This window comes from Neofelis nebulosa, chromosome 2 (assembly GCF_028018385.1).
Source record: "Neofelis nebulosa isolate mNeoNeb1 chromosome 2, mNeoNeb1.pri, whole genome shotgun sequence".
In the NCBI taxonomy this organism is placed as follows: Eukaryota; Metazoa; Chordata; class Mammalia; order Carnivora; family Felidae; genus Neofelis; species Neofelis nebulosa.
The window spans coordinates 136,422,853-136,439,072 of record NC_080783.1 but is presented as its reverse complement, the minus strand read 5'-3'; the positions used below and the strand labels follow the sequence as shown (position 1 = coordinate 136,439,072).

Here is a 16,220-nt window from a genome sequence, read left to right as displayed (position 1 = left end):
TTGAGTATGTTTTAGGTGCTGCTTTTGGCATTACCGTCAATGTACCAGCCTCTAATAGCCGCCTCCTCTCTATGATCCGTCTGATGAGTCTAATATACTATGTGCATGGAAACCGGACATCACATTTTATTAGCCTTTGCTACAAAATAAGACTAACTAGACTCAGCATGAGAATGGGACTCTCTTATAAATGCAGCTAAAGGGCCTGGATTTTGTGGCAGGCTTTAGAAGAAACAACATGACTTTGTTTTTGGCTTACTTGCGATTCTCATTTTTTTTTTTAATCTTGGTTTATTTTTTTTTATTTTTTATTTTTTCAATGTTTTTTATTTATTTTTGGGACAGAGAGAGACAGAGCCTGAACGGGGGAGGGGCAGAGAGAGAGGGAGACACAGAATCGGAAACAGGCTCCAGGCTCCGAGCCATTGGCCCAGAGCCTGACGCGGGGCTCGAACTCACGGACCGCGAGATCGTGACCTGGCTGAAGTCGGACGCTTAACCGACTGCGCCACCCAGGCGCCCCAATCTTGGTTTATTTTTGAGAAAGCAAGAGAGAGAGACAGACAGAGAGACAGACAGACAGCACAAGCAGGGGAACGGCAGAGAGAGAGGGAGACACAATCTGAGGCAGGCTCCAAGCTCTGAGCTGTCAGCACAGAGCCTGACATGGGGCTTGAACTCACAAAACATGAGATCATGACCTGAGCCAAGTCAGATGCTTAACCTACTGAGCCACCCAGGCATCCCTTAACTTGTTTAATGTTTACTATTTACTTTGAGAGCAAGAGAAACAGAGCAGGAATGGGGGAGGGACAGAGAGAGAGGGAGACACAGAATCTGAAGCAGGATCCAGGTTCTGAGCTGTCAGCACAGAGCCTGACACAGGGCTTGAACCCACAAACTGTGAGATCATGACCTGGGCCAAGTCAGATGCTTAACCTACTGAGCCACCCAGGTGTCCCACTGTGATTCTCATTTTTATTCCAGTTTGAGATTTCTGAATTTGAGATTCTTGGATAACTGATGTCTTATTCTGTACAATTCTCTATCTTTTAAGAGGGTCTGGTATTAATACAGCATTTACATGAGTCCTGGTAGTTGATTATTGGTTCTTTGCAGCTGAATTAATCTGAAACATTAAAAACATTTTATTTGTTTCTAACTGTGAGATAAAAAGGTTTAAAAAGGTCTCTTCTAGGGAGCCGTGAACGGTGGGCTTGTAAAATATAAAAATATTGCCTCTCCTGTTCTGCTAAGACCCTCACTACTGTCAAACATTGTGTCTTGTTCCACAAGCCCTACAGCAGATTGCCTGCAGCTCTGGAAAACCCAGAAGTAAAGGCTTAAGATGATTTTAACATGGCAAACTCTCAGAATTGAAGGGGCTCCTAAGAAAAAAGGAATTGGGCTGATGTATAGTGGGAGTGAGTCTTTTAGATTGGGGGTTACTTCTGGAGGGGGCTGCTCTGGGAATAAGCCGGTAATAAAGATACAAGGTGAAGGGGAGACGGTAGGGCTGGGTTCCTGACCTTACCCTGCACTAGAGAGGCGGGTCATCTTGCTATTCTCTGTCCCCATTACTGCCCTTCCTTCTTAGGTCATTTTTGTCAATTTTGTCTAATTGGTCTTAGTGTGCACCCAAAGCTAGTACAATGTGATATCTGGTATCTCTCCCCACATGAACCTGGTGTACAGTTTAGAAGGGTTAAATTGTAACAGGCAGTACTTTTTGCAGATGAAGCAACCACGTCTCAATCTTTCATTCATTACTCAGCCATCTGTGTGCCAGGTGCTAGGGATATAACAACGAGCACATTTGAACGCAGCCCTGTGTTCATGGAGCTTATAGTCCAGGGTGGGGGGATGGGTAGGGAGGATATTAATCAAATATTAAGAGGTGGGCGTGGGAGAGGGATCAGGGAAGAAGCCCCTGATGAAGTGTGACTAGAGCTGAGACCTAAAAGGTAGGTAGATGTTAACTAGGTCTGGGAGGGTGATGTGGTAAAGTCTGAGGCAGGAACTAAAAGAAATAGCTTGGCTGGAGCTTACCAGTAATAAAATGAGGGAAATGAAGCCCCAAAGAGAGATAGGTAGGGGCTGCACCACCCTGGGCCTCACAGGCAAGTGTGCGAGTTTTGCTTTTAATTCCAAGAGCTTAGAGAGGTAATATGATCATCACTGGATTTTAGAGTAATTATTTTCCTTTTCGAGGCCTTATTTGCTTTATGAAATGTGAGGAAGGTTAGTCTTTTATGTACAGGACATCAGTCATCCTTCTGTTTTCTACCAAAGCCACAAGGATACTGTCCTCATAGTCCTCTTGCCTTTAATACCTGCCATTGAATAAAGGGGTTAATTTATACTGCTTGAGAATGTTTCTGTGGGAGTGAATTTTAATTTTAGCTGTGCATTCCTGAAGAAATGTATTGTTTTCATTCCTGTGAGTTTCAAAGGGGGTTTTCATTCATTGACTTGCTCCAAAGAGGGAAGTCACAGAATGACAGACTCTGATGCTGGAAGGTTCCTTGATACCATCTAGTCTGTTGTTTGGCTTTAAGGCAAAGTTGCAACACTAACCCATTTTATAGCAGCAGCAGGGTCTTGCTATTCACCCCAGGTTAAGAAGGTACAAAGTGGAGGACGCTTCCTCATACATCCGGTGTTGTGTACCTGGTCTTTCCTAAAAACCTAAACTAATGTACCAAAGAACAGGAGTCAGAGTGGATATTGGGGTTCTCTCCTTACTTTGTCATCTCAACAAATGTCAAACTTCATGCAGATCAGTAAAGGGTAATGAGATCAAGCTTCCTACTGTATGAAGCCACTTTCTGGTCTGTGGGTTTGTTCCCCAGCTGTGCAGAAAGCATAGTGAATTTCAAGGAGAAGGCTGTAAGGTTCTTCCCCTTCCTGGAGGGGATATTCTGAGGGAAATGCCTTTGTACCCAGAATCAACACCCTGAGAGGGCAGAATGTATCAAATAGGGTGACTAGCCCTTGGGAAACATGTGAACTGTTGAATGGGTTTGTCCGATATGTATAACTAGAGTCTTAGACTCTTTAGACTCTATTTTATATACATGTAAATGTATATATACACACATATATACACATAATATATATTACAATATATATTATAGTCTATAATGGCTGGAAATTGGATATATGATATGATATGATATTGGAAAGAACTTTAGAAGTCTTACTTCAGCAGCTTTATCTGATAGATGAAGATGTGGAGTCCCAGAGAGGCTAAGGCACCAGCCCAGGGGCATTGAGTGATCCGGTGGGGACTAGAACCCTTTGCTTCCCAATGTGGTCTTTAGTTTTCTGTCAGACTCTATTTGACTGAATGGGGCTGGGGAACTTCTTCCATGTGCCGACTCTCTTCCCAGGCAGACAACATCAATGTGACTGTGGTTTGTTATGCTACAAGGGCTTGAGCATAAGCCTTGAGCTTGTAAGAGCTTCGGACTATACTTTGATCTTAGATTGTTTGCTGATCAATTGAAGCCTTTTTGAAATTTGATTATTAGGGGTTTCAGCCATGTATAGGAGCTTTATCATCTGAAAGTAGGAGTGTGGATAATATTCCAGAGATAGGGAAGGTATTAGCTGATTAATGTCACCAAAAATTTATATGCACACACACACATAGAATCTCACTGTGCTTTGAAGGGTATTGCTACTTAGCATTTATCACACTGAGATAACATATTTACTTGTCTTCTCATTAGGTGGTGAGCACCTTTTGAGTAAGGAATGGCAGTCAGCAGGCTTTCAGTAAATATTTGAGTGAGTGAATGAATGAATAGACAAAAACTGTCAGCAACACTGGTAAAAAATTCATGAGTTGGTATGCCTTAAAATGACCTTATAGAATTTTTCCTCTATTTATAAAGCAGGTAAACCCCCCCCCCCTTTTTTTTGTATTGTCAGCACTCTGATTAATGTGCTAACTTATAGTGCCTTGCTCAGAGTAGGTGCTTATAAATTGTATTGAATGAATGTGTGTTGCTTGGAATATAGCTCATCTTTTTGCTGAGGAGTTGAAAATTTTTAGATGAAAGTTCTTATATGTAGAATAAGGTACAAGAGTGCTTTAAGCAATGGTTCCTCTGGGAATGGGCCCACTTAAAGTTTGTTTGAAAAACCAAACACAAAATAATGATATGTCATAAACTTCATAAATCTTGTGAGAAGAGCTAGACATTTTGGGTATAACAAAAAGGCTTCTAGGTCCAACTTGTTTTTCCCTTCAAGTCTGTAGGACCAGCACTATGGGTGTTAGGTGACCTGTGGGTACTGGGTGACCCTGTGGGTAGTGGATGACCCTGGTTACATTTGCTCTGATCCTTGGGCTCCCATTTCTTTGTCCTCTTCAGAAGGAGATGACCCTCCCCACTTGCAGGACTCCCAATTCTTTTAATTTCTTTCTTCCCCAAACAGGAAAGAGTTTGATTTTAGCTTTTTATACTTACTGAATAACAGATAGATGAAATGATTTTTACTTAATAGTTCATGAATTTCATTCTGGTTATTGACCCATAATTGGCCAACCTACAAGGGGAAATTTACGAATAGATAAGAGGGATTCATTTGATCCGTCATTCATTCATTTAGAGGGAAAGCTGAAGGTGCTCTGAAATAATAAAATAATGGATCCACGGTTTTCCTTGCCCAAATGAGCCCACATGAGACCAGATTACCCATCTCTCCCCCACCCAAGAAAAAAGAGGTGGCCATTGCTTGGCTGTGGCTCTGGAGGCCTCTTCCTGGGAATTGCCAAAATGGAGAAGACTCTATGTAGAGTCATTAATTTCAAGCTTAGGAGCCCATTCAGCCCTCAGGTTCCTTTCTTGTGTCTCTACAGGGCTCTCTGCCATTTCTCATCCCCTTTCATTGTTCCCAGGTTGATGACCTTCCATTTCTTCTCTTCTACCTTGAGCCCAACTTTTTCATTCTCTTGTCTTGGCTGCAATTTGCAAGTTGCTGAAGTACATATTTTATGCTTTTTAGCACATTTGACTTACTTCAATTGATATCAGTTGGTTTTTGTATTTTAATATTTCTCTCTAGTAATGATCTGGCCTATTAAATGTGTTTCCATTTCCTCCCACCGCTGGTAAGGAGAATTCTTATGAAGAAGCATGTTGTTGCTAGGTATTTACCCAAAAAATACAAAATACTAATTCATATGAATGCATGCACCCCAGTGTTTATAGTAGCATTAGCTACAATAGCCAGATTATGGAAACAGCACAAGTATCCACTGATAGATGAACGGCTAAAGAAGATGTGCAGTTTATATGCAATGGAATATTACTCAGCCATAAAAAAGAATGATATCTTGGGGTGCCTGAGTGTCTAAGTTGGTTAAGCGTTTGACTCTTGATTTTGGGTCAGGTCATGATCTCATGGTTTGTGAGTTTGAGCCCTGCATTGTGCTCTGCACTGACAGCGTGGAGCCTGCTTGGGATTCTGTCTCCCTCTCTCTCTTCCCGTCCTCTCCTTTTTCTCTATTTCTCTCTCAAAACAAGTAAAAATAAATTAAAAAAAAAAGAATGAGGGGCGCCTGGGTAGCTCAGTCAGTTAAGCATCTGACTTTGGCTCAGGTCATGATCTCATGTTTTGTGAGTTCAAGGCACACATTGGACTTTGTGCTGACAGTGCAGAGCCTGCTTAGGATTCTCTCTCCTTCTCACTCTCTGCCCCTTCCCCACTTATGCTCTTTCTCTCAGAGTGAATAAATAAACTTAAACAAAAATTAAAAAAAAAAAAAAGAAATCTTGCTGTTTGCAATGGCATGGGTGGAGCTAGAGAGAGTATCATGCTAAGTGAAATAAGTCAGTCAGAGAAAGACAAATACCATATGATTTCACTTATATGTGGAATTTAAGAAACAAAACAAGTGAGCAAAGGGAAAAAAAAGAGAGAGGCAAACCAATAAACAGACTCTTAACTGTAGAGAACAAACTGACGATTATCAGAGGGGAGGGCAGCAGGGGGGTGGGATGGGTGAAATAGATGATGGTTAAGGAGTGCACTTGTGATGAGCACAGGATATTGTATGAAGTGTTGAATCACCAAATTATACACCTGAAACTAATACTACACTATATCTTACCTAACTGGAATTTAAATAAAAACCTAAAGAAAGAAAAGGAGACTGTTGTTGGAAGGTGTCTTCTTTACTCATGGCATTTTATTATATCAAAAGTTGGTGATAACCCAGAGTGGTGGAACCAGCTGTGACCGTTTTTTGCCTCAATGATCTTGACACTTTCAGGATCATTTAGAAAACAGTCAGAAAACAATACAGAAACATAAAACAATATTATTATAAATGCAGTTATATTCTTAGCAATGCAGGCATTGTGAGGAGAGGATATATAAAATGGCCTTAAGATAGAGTTTGTTGGGGCGCCTGGGTGGCTCAGTTGGTTAAGCGGCCGACTTCGGCTCAGGTCACGATCTCGCGGTCCGTGAGTTCGAGCCCCGCGTCGGGCTCTGTGCTGACAGCTCAGAGCCTGGAGCCTGTTTCAGATTCTGTGTCTCCCTCTCTCTCTGACCCTCCCCCGTTCATGCTCTGTCTCTCTCTGTCTCAAAAATAAATAAACGTTAAGAAAAAAAGATAGAGTTTGTTGGCTTTGTATTTGCCTGTGGAAGTTCTGACTTTTGAAGACCTGTTCTAAATTGCTGTTGGCTGGAGACGCCTGGGTGGTTCAGTCGGTTAAGCGTCCAACTTCGGCTCAGGTCATGATCTCACTGCTCGTGAGTTCGAGTCCCGAGTCGGTCTCTGTGTTGACAGCTTGGAGCCCGGAGCCTGATTCACATTCTGTCTCTGGCCCTCTGGCCCTCCCCTGCTTGCGCTCTCTTTCTCTCTGTCTCTGAAATATAAAATAAAACATAAAATTAAAAAAAATAAATTGTTCTTGGCTATGCAAAGGTTTTGACTGAATTTCTTAGTATGACTTGTAGCTCACCCCACGTTTTGTGAAATATAAAAGCTGGCTCTTTGAGCTTCAAGATTTTGTGACGTGGGAAACTCTCTGGGTTCCGGTTGTTTTGCTTCTACCTTTAACATGGTGCTATGGCCAAGATGGAGGTATACCTTCTTCAATGTAGACATCTGATGCTCTTACAGCAACTTGTTTCTTTGAGAGATAGTAGAGGAGAGTGGGGACAGAATTCTTTTCTATTTTTCTATCCTCCCCTGTTCTAGGTTCCAAGTTGTCTTTTTGGAAATATGATTCCCTTGAACAAAAGAGGGTAGGAATTCCCAGAGCCTAATTTCACTTAGGGAAATATGTGGGTGTCTGAAGGGGAAGGGTATCAACTGTCTTCAAACACTTTATCTGTACCTCACTCGCGGTACTTGGTATTTTCTCCAGTGTTGTATAGTTATTTTTGTTCTCATTTTATCTTTTCATCTTGATCATTGTTTTCTATTGGTGCAGAACATTTGCTGCATTGATGGAAATGTATATTTTCATTTTCCAAATCAGTAGTCATTGGCTACATGTAGCTTTTGAATACTTTAAATGGGCTAATATGATGTGAGAACTGAATTTTTAATTTATTTAACTTTAATAGTTAATTAAACATTTTTAATTTGAATATAGTGGACACAAAGCTATGTTAGCTTTAGGTGTACAGCATAGTGATTCAACTTCTCTATGCATTATGCTGCACTTACCACCAATGTAGCTACCATCTGTCACCCTACGGCACTTTTACGATACCATTGACTGTATTCCCTAGGCTGTACCTTTCATCCCTGTGGCTTATTCATCCCACAACTGCAGACCTGTACCTCCCTCTCGCCTTCACCCATTTTGCCTGTTCTCATCCCTCTTCCCTCTGGCAACCAGCAGTTTGCTCTTTGTATTAACACCTCTGGTTCTGCTCTTTGTTTATTCATTTGTTTTTGTTTTTGTTTTTTTTTAGATTCCATATATGAGTGAAACCATATGGTATTTGTCTTCCTCAGTCTGACTTATTCCACTTGGCATTATATCCTCTAGGTCCATCCATGTTGTCACAAGTGGCATGATCTCATCCTTTCTTGTGGTTGTGTAATATTCCACTGTTTTGTGTGTGTGTGTGTGTGTGTGTGTGTGTATACATACACACCACATCTTCTTTATTCATTCATTTATGCATGGGCATTTGGGTTGCTTCCATATCTTAGCTATTGTAAATAATGCTGCAATAGACATAGGGTGCATAGCTTTAATTAATTTAAGTTTAAATAGCCACAGGTGGCTAATGGCTACCATGTTGGACAGTACAAATGGACTTAAGGATGTAGTGTGTCTTTGATTTACTTCTTCCTGTGTTTTTGGAGTATACTAATTTACTTATCTGATGTTTGGTGAAACTGGTATGTTTGTTAACTGTGTTGCTTCCAAAATGACATGTGGTTAAGTTGGGTGTGCAATTAGAAACTCTACAACTTTGAGTTTGAGATTGAAGTTGGCTTCTAATGGTTAGCACAAAAATGGAATTAGATGCCTTGAATTCCTTGTGCTTTCCTGAAATTTGTTCAAAGTGAATCTAAAATGCTGATAAAACCATAATTAAAAATTCTAGATTTACCTTAACATTTTGCAAGTGTCAACAGTCATGTTTGAGTAGGGGAAAAACAGATTAGTTAAGAGCGTTGCTTCCAATAACTTAAGGACAAGGAAATCTGTGTTAGAATTAGGACTACTTTAATCATGCTGGTAGGTGCTTATTTTATATTCTTTTCATTTTGATTCTTTTGAATGGATTCTGGTTCACCATCCAAGACTGGTCTGTAATTAGGTATAATAAGCACAGTTCATTTTGGATTCATGTGTATTTTGTTCATACTTACAACACAGCATCACACTGGGGACTTTAGAAATAAATATCTTTTTATTTTTTATTTTATTTTTTTTTAAGTTTATTTATTTTTGAGAGAGAGAAAGAGAGAGAGAGAAAGAGAGAGAGAGAGAGAGAGAAAGTGTGTGCACAAACTGAGGAGGGGCAGAGAAAGAGGGAGACATTAGACTCCGAAGCAGGCTCCAGGCTCTGAGCTATCAGCACAGAACCTGACGTGGGGCTTGAAATCACAAGCTATGAGATCATGACCTGAGCCGAAGTCAGATGCCTAACTGACTGAGCCACCCCGGAGCCCCAATAAATATCCTTTTGTTTCCAATCATTGCACGTTTTCCTTCTTGGCAACCCTGTGTTTTTACTCTCATGAAGCCTGTGTATAGGGACAGGAAAATTTGGTGTTACCTGGAATATAAAGTTCCAAAATATTACACACTTGCTTAATGTAGATAAAATATACAAGTTTAGTATTCTTATGTAAGGCAAGTGGCTCCTGGCAGATTTGATGCAGTGCAAAGACATATCTATGATACTGTAGTTTAGGTAGCAGAAAAAAATTCAATGACTCCCTCAAAAGAAAGGTCATTTGGGGATGGGTTTTTTTTGAGACTTGTTGATATTTAGAAAATTTATGGTCCAGGCTAAATTGAATTTGAGCATTAATGAGCAAAAATTCATAATGAGAACTCATTCATTGAAGTTTTAATGTTATGAGCAGGATATTCTTTTAAGCTTGTAAGGTATAAGATACAATCCTTGTGTGAGAGGCTTACTCTGTAGTTGGGCAGGTAGGATCTACACTTAAAGATAATTCACAGCATGCGATAGTGTCTCAGATAGTAAGTTTGAGGAACTTTGAGAGGAGGCTAGTGTTTCCTAAGGGTGACTGGAAAAGTGGGATTTGAACTGGGATTTTGAGGAAGCTAGAGAAGAACAGAAAGAGAAATAGGAGGGCACTCCAGGCAAGGAGATCAATGTGAGCAGAGGCTTGGATTAAGAATTTGCACGGAGTATTTGGGAATAAGGAATGGATGTGTTTGTTGAAATGCAGATTCCATATGGGACCCATTAGGGGATAAGGTCATCTTGGAAGCTAGGGACATGAAATGTAGGGCTTTGACTGCTGGGCTGTGGAATTATTCTGAGGGGAGTAAGGAGCCATTACACACCTTTGAATGGTGGGAAGATATGTGAGAAGTGAGATATTGTGAAGATTAATCTCTGGAGTGGAATACAGGATGATTGGGCAGGGGAGAGGGAATTTAAACAGTGAGGATGTGAAATGAAGAGCCCCTGCACTTTTGTTGCTAACATAGGACTAGAAAAGCAAGGGATGACTTAGAGGAGTAGCCTTTCTGGTAAATGAAAATGAAATTGATATTTATTTGTTGCCCTTTTGTGATTGAAAGTTTTCATGCCCAAGTAACTGGGAGAAGCAAGAAGTGTTTTTAGTCTGGTGGGCTGATTTGAAGGAAATATGGGTTGATTTTATTTATTTATTAAGAAAACATTTTTTTTCTTAAAGAAAAAATTTTTTTAATGTTTATTTAGTTTTGAGAGAGAGAGTGAGACAGAGCATGAGCAGGGGAGGGCCAGAGAGAGAGGGAGACACAGAATCAGAAGCAGGCTCCATCCAGGCTCTGAGCTGTCAGCACAGAGCCCGACATGGGGCTCAAACCACGAACCGTGAGATCATGACCTGAGCCAAAGTCAGATGCTTAACCGACTGAGCCACCCAGTCGCCCCGAGAAAACATTTTTTTTAATGTTTATTTATTTTTGAGGGAGAGAGGGCAAGTTCAGAGGAGGGGCAGAGAATGCTGAGCAGGCTCTGTGCTGATGGCAGAGAGCCCAGTGCAGGTCCTGAACTCATGAACTGTGAGATCATGACCTGAGCCAAAGTAGGATGCTTAACTGACCCACCGAGGCTCCCTTAGATGGGTTGAGTTTTAGATGTTCTAAGTTCCAGGTGACGAAAGGACCTGTAGATGTAGGTTCGGAGGTGGTTGGAGATGAAAAGACTGATCCTGGGTCTTACTTGTAGGAGCCATCGCTCTTCTGTAGGGTCATCAGTGAAATTCATGATAGTGGGTAAGAGAGATCTGCAGACCGCTGACTGTATCCTGGAGATGTCTGCAGAGAGGGAGATGGACCAGTGTGTCATATAATGTGGAATGTTCAAGGAGAAGAAAACTGCAAGAAGACCACTAGGTTTAAGATACTCGAGAACTGAGAGCAAAGTTTGAGTGGAGTAGTTAGAATTGGTGACTAAGTAGGTGATAAATCCAACTCGGAAGTGAATGCACATGTTATGTTCATCTTGCTTCTTTTGTGGCCTGCTTTTTAATCATTTTACTGAGTGTCCTGGCAGGGAGATAAAACAAGGTGGAACTCAAAAATGTCCAAATAGTTCCTTGTTAAGAGACTAGTTACAGTAATTGGGTGAAATCATTAGTTATTTGGAGTATATGAATCAGTTATATAATGACCCATATTCCTGAAGATAACTGAAATTTGCAATTTTAGTGAAAATAAAAATGAGCATTGATGTTCCTGAAAATTATTTTTCTACTAAATACTGCTTTTTTTTTTTTAAATCCCAGTTTTTATGCAGATTTTGGACCTCTGAACTTGGCAATGGTGTACAGATACTGCTGTAAGCTAAACAAGAAACTGAAAGTGAGTACTATGGTGATGTTTATATTTTGTTATTGGAAATTTTAACTTTGAAATCTGATCACTGGGATTGCCGTGCACACACCATTTAGTTAGGTAATCTTGATCTTTGGATATTTATTTGAGTAGTTTACTCTCATATAAATGAGAAGTTGAAACTGATCCACCTGATTACCCCATAAAGGACATGTTAACCTCTTCCATTTTTCAGGATGAATTGAAATGTGAGCTGACTGAAGTCATTGGAATAGCGATCTAAGAAAGAAAGCACAAATACCTTTCAGGTTGCTGTTTAATGAGTCTATCAAATTCCTCCCTAGGATGGTTTATCTGAAACCAGGTGATGAAGGCACTCATCACGGCATCGCAGTAGCTCTCAAGCTTTTCCTGTCTGATCAAGATTGAAATTTTTATGTATTTCTTGGAGGTCATCTTTGTAGAGTTAGCAGCCAAGTGGGATGGATGAGCTAGTAGTGATACAACAGGGACTTTATCTGTTGTGACAGAATTTGGATCATACATTCAGTATTCATCTGTATTTTTGATTTACATGGTTTTTTTTTTTCCTCTTAGACTCTAAAGATACATGAGGAAAAGCATTACATGTAATCCTGGTTTTGGTAAATTTATTTCATCACTTAGAGATATTATCTTTGTCTTCCAGTGTTCAAAATGAGGATCTTAAATGTAACGTTTCAGTTTGGAAGGTCAAACACTATACAGCATGCTGTTAAAGATAACTGCGAAATTATAATGCTCAGGTGGCTTATTCTTTCTGCTAGTTACAGTGTAACTGGTGTGACGATGTACAGTACTTTGTACATGTTAGCTGTTTAGTGATCTTTTGATTTGATTGATTTTTATTGAACTTAGGGATAAAGGACTGTAGTGGAGAATTTCCTGTAAAATATGTTGTATATTTATGAATTCACAGATTTTTGTTATTGATCTGAAAATGCTAAATGGTCATGGAATGAATACCAAAGAGAGATTTTTATTTTAGTCAATAATCATATAACATAAGGTCTGTTGCAATCAACTGTTTAAAGAATTAATTTGTAAAGTATTATCTGACTTGAAAAGGTGTACGTAAATTCCTTTAACTAAACTGGTCTACATTTTTCAGAAAAGAAGCTACTGCCTATAGTTTAGAAAATAAAGTGGAAACTTTTGTAATCACCAAGGAAGCAAATAATATCCTAAAAAGGATTTAATATAAAAACATAAAGTGGACTTTTAGTGGATGATTAACAAGGAAAGGATAATCCATAAATAATTGAAGGCTATTACTTCCTTTTGAGGACCTAGGAATTTTTTTTTTTTTCTTTCTTTTAAAAAATTTTTTTTTTTTCAACGTTTTTTATTTTATTTTTGGGACAGAGAGAGACAGAGCATGAACGGGGGAGGGGCAGAGAGAGAGGGAGACACAGAATCGGAAACAGGCTCCAGGCTCCGAGCCATCAGCCCAGAGCCCAATGCGGGGCTCGAACTCACAGACCGCGAGATCGTGACCTGGCTGAAGTCGGACGCTTAACCGACTGCGCCACCCAGGCGCCCCTTTTTTTTGCTTTCTTGATTAGTCCTGTTAGTATGTAGTTGGTATGAACTGGGTATTATAATTAACAATTCAGGACCTGACCATTACTTGGAAGATCGAAGAGAAAAGAATCATTATTTCAAAAATAATTTTTTTGGTCTGACTCTGTCTTCTGCTTATATCAGTTACATAAAAGTAGATGGCTTGAGTAAGGCTATTTTTCTACCATATTTTACACCAAACTGTATAGGTAAGTGTATACATGGACTTGTTTTGATTTGTTTTCATTTACAAAGCTTTCTTTCAACATTATGCAAGTTTAATAGAGTTCAGCAGTCCCTTGGTTCATTTCAGGGATCAGGTAATCTGATGGGTGCCTGGAAGGACAGTTTTTGCTTTAGTACTGCTAGTAGATAGCCTGTTACTTGCTGAAGGAATGAATTTTCAAAACCCAGATGTTGATAAGTCATGCGTTATCTCAAAGCATCCGAGTAGAATCTCTACATTGGGAGAAATGACTTGACTACCAATTTGAAGCTGCAGTTGCTTCAACCTTGTGTAATCTCAGTTTCTTTAGCTATAAGATAGGGATTATAGAGCTTTCATAGAGGGGTGGTTAGGAGTATATTGCAAAAGGCTTTGCAAATTTTAACGTCTTCTACAGAAGAAAGTTACTAATGGAACATTGATGACTTTGAATAGGAAATAACAATAACATTTCTTCAACCAAGGTTATGAACACCTTCCCAGTCTCCTGGCTGTCATTTCCATATGCAAAAGCTGTTTGATGTAATTTTAGGGATCCAAATGACAATTTAGTCTAGCCAGTTCATTTTATAGATGCAGAAAGGAAGGCCCAGGAGAAAACAGGTGACTTGTCCAAGGCTACAAGGTAAAGTGGGGGCTAGATTTCAAGGCTTGTGACTTATTCATGCTCCTCTCCACCTTCATCACTGGAGGAGCCTCTGTGGTTTATAATCTTCATGCGCTCACCCACAGCACTACCCCAGCTGACTTTGCCCTGAAAACATGTCCATAGTGGCCTTGAGGCTCCTCTGCTTCGTTTGCTCCAGTGACTGTTACTGCCACTCCAACTACGTTTCTTCCAGGAACTCAGACTCCAGGCTTTCCTGCTTTAAATGTACCCTTCTTGTTGCATACCTCCCACATTCTGTCTCTCTCACCTTCGTGTAATCTCCAGGCCCTCAGGCTCTCTATTTTCTCAGTCCGTCGGATCTCTGTTGGTGTTTCTCGTCTGCAGCCTGTGTTCATGCATTTTGGTAAGACCTTTGGGCACCTTGCTTCCATGCCTTTTGTCTTGCTTGGCCTCACAGCTCCCACCCTTGGTGTCTTTCCCAGTGGATGATTTCATGCGCTAACTTACTGATTTACTCAAGATTGCGGTACTCCTGCCACTGCTGGCTGTGCACTTTACCCTGAACCACACCAGTTGCCCCACACAATGGCTTGTGACGTCCAGTCTGACTTGAGTGTCCTTTTCCCCTGGTTTGATCACTCCTTGTTCTTTATGACCTTGTTCAGACACCGTGGCTTCTAGGAAGCATCTCCTTGTCCTTCTGAACAAGGTTGGAGGTGCCTCCCGTTTGGAGATCTTTATTATTGATGAATAATTCCCTGTGTACATTGCTCTCTTTCACTAGACTATACCCTCCTAGCAGATGGAGACATGTCATAGAATTCAGTGTCCCCAGTGTCCAGCACAGGGTCACCAGACACACAAACTTCTGTTGACCTTATCACGTTCCCCTTGACTTACAGGTGCTCTTTTATCTTTTTGTCTCTGGAGGTTTCAGAATACTCTGCCCTCACTATTTTCATCCTCACTACGCACTGGTTTCTTAATCCTTGGCTGTCTCACTTTTGCTTTCCTTACCCTGCTGAAACTGCTCTAGAGACATCTTAAAGACCAGATATGATGGTATTTACTTGGTCCTCAAACCCTACTTCTCTGAATAATTCGGCACTTTTTTTTTTTTTTTACAGTGAGAAAATTTTTTTATTTTTTAATTTTTATTTTATTTTTTATTCTTTTAATATATGAAATTTATTGTCAAATTGGTTTCCATACAACACCCAGTGCTCATCCCAGAAGATGCCCTCTTCAATACCCATCACCTACCCTCCCCTCCCTGCCACCCCCCATCAACCCTCAGTTTGTTCTCAATTTTTAAGAGTCTCTTATGCTTTGGCTCTCTCCCACTCTAACCTCTTTTTTTTTTTTTTTTTCCCCTTCCCCTCCCCCATGGGTTTCTGTTAAGTTTCTCAGGATCCACATAAGAGTGAAAACATATGGTATCTGTCTTTCTCTGTATGGCTTATTTCACTTAGCATCACACTCTCCAGTTCCATCCACGTTGCTACAAAGGGCCATATTTCATTCTTTCTCATTAATTTGGCACTATTTTAACTGATAACAGCTTCTTAGACTACTGTTCATGTGTGGTTTCCTAGCTTTTTTAGGCAACATGTTATTTTCTACTTTGACAATTTTTATTTCTTCCAAAAAAGCTTTTATGATTTTTTTCTCTTTTATTTGACACCTTATGTAGATAGGTAATATTTTGCAGTGCATTCTGTTCCAAACCTAAATTTTTAATTTTTATATTTTCAAAAGGTATTTTTTTTTCAAGTTGATGATTTGAGGCAGTGATTTATTGCTATTTTGTGTGTGTGTGTGTGTCAATATGCCCTCTATTCCCAGGGACCTTTACTATAATTATGTTGATTAGAATGGAAAATTATCCAGTAAACATTGACTTAGTTTCAAAACCAAAGGCAGAAAACACCATCACCAACAAAAAACCTATTTTTAAAAATTTTAAACTATATTTTAAAAAGTGTAAGTACTAAGAGTTATGCAGTAATAGGTTGTAGTTTGCAATTTCTGGTCAGTAGTTACTGTAATGAGGGAGATAGTCCAAAAAAAGGAAGATTTGTTGAAATGAGAACATTTGGTAAAACTGTGTAAGTTGTTTAATGTAAAATGCCATCAGTGATTGATAGATTAGACCAGAACTTGCTAATTTGGTATTTCAAGAAATCCATAAGCCCCTGAAATTATATTTAAAATTTTGTGTGTATTTATATTTTCTTCTTAGAAGATTCATAACTTTTTAACAGAT

The 16,220-nt window shown here is 39.8% G+C and overlaps 1 protein-coding gene across 9 annotated transcripts in view; it reads left to right on the top strand.

Annotated features, from left to right (window-relative positions):
• The window catches only part of CDC14A (cell division cycle 14A), a 187,151-nt gene that overhangs the window by 11,314 nt on the left and 159,617 nt on the right, over window positions 1-16,220 (top strand). For all 9 annotated transcript variants that reach the window (XR_009257914.1, XR_009257913.1, XM_058716415.1 and 6 more), the window contains exon 3: window positions 11,468-11,543. Coding sequence is in view for 7 of the 9 variants with exons in the window: in XM_058716415.1 (XP_058572398.1) it covers window positions 11,468-11,543 (76 nt within the window). In the remaining 2 variants the exon portion in view is untranslated. The remainder of the gene's footprint in view (window positions 1-11,467; window positions 11,544-16,220) is intronic.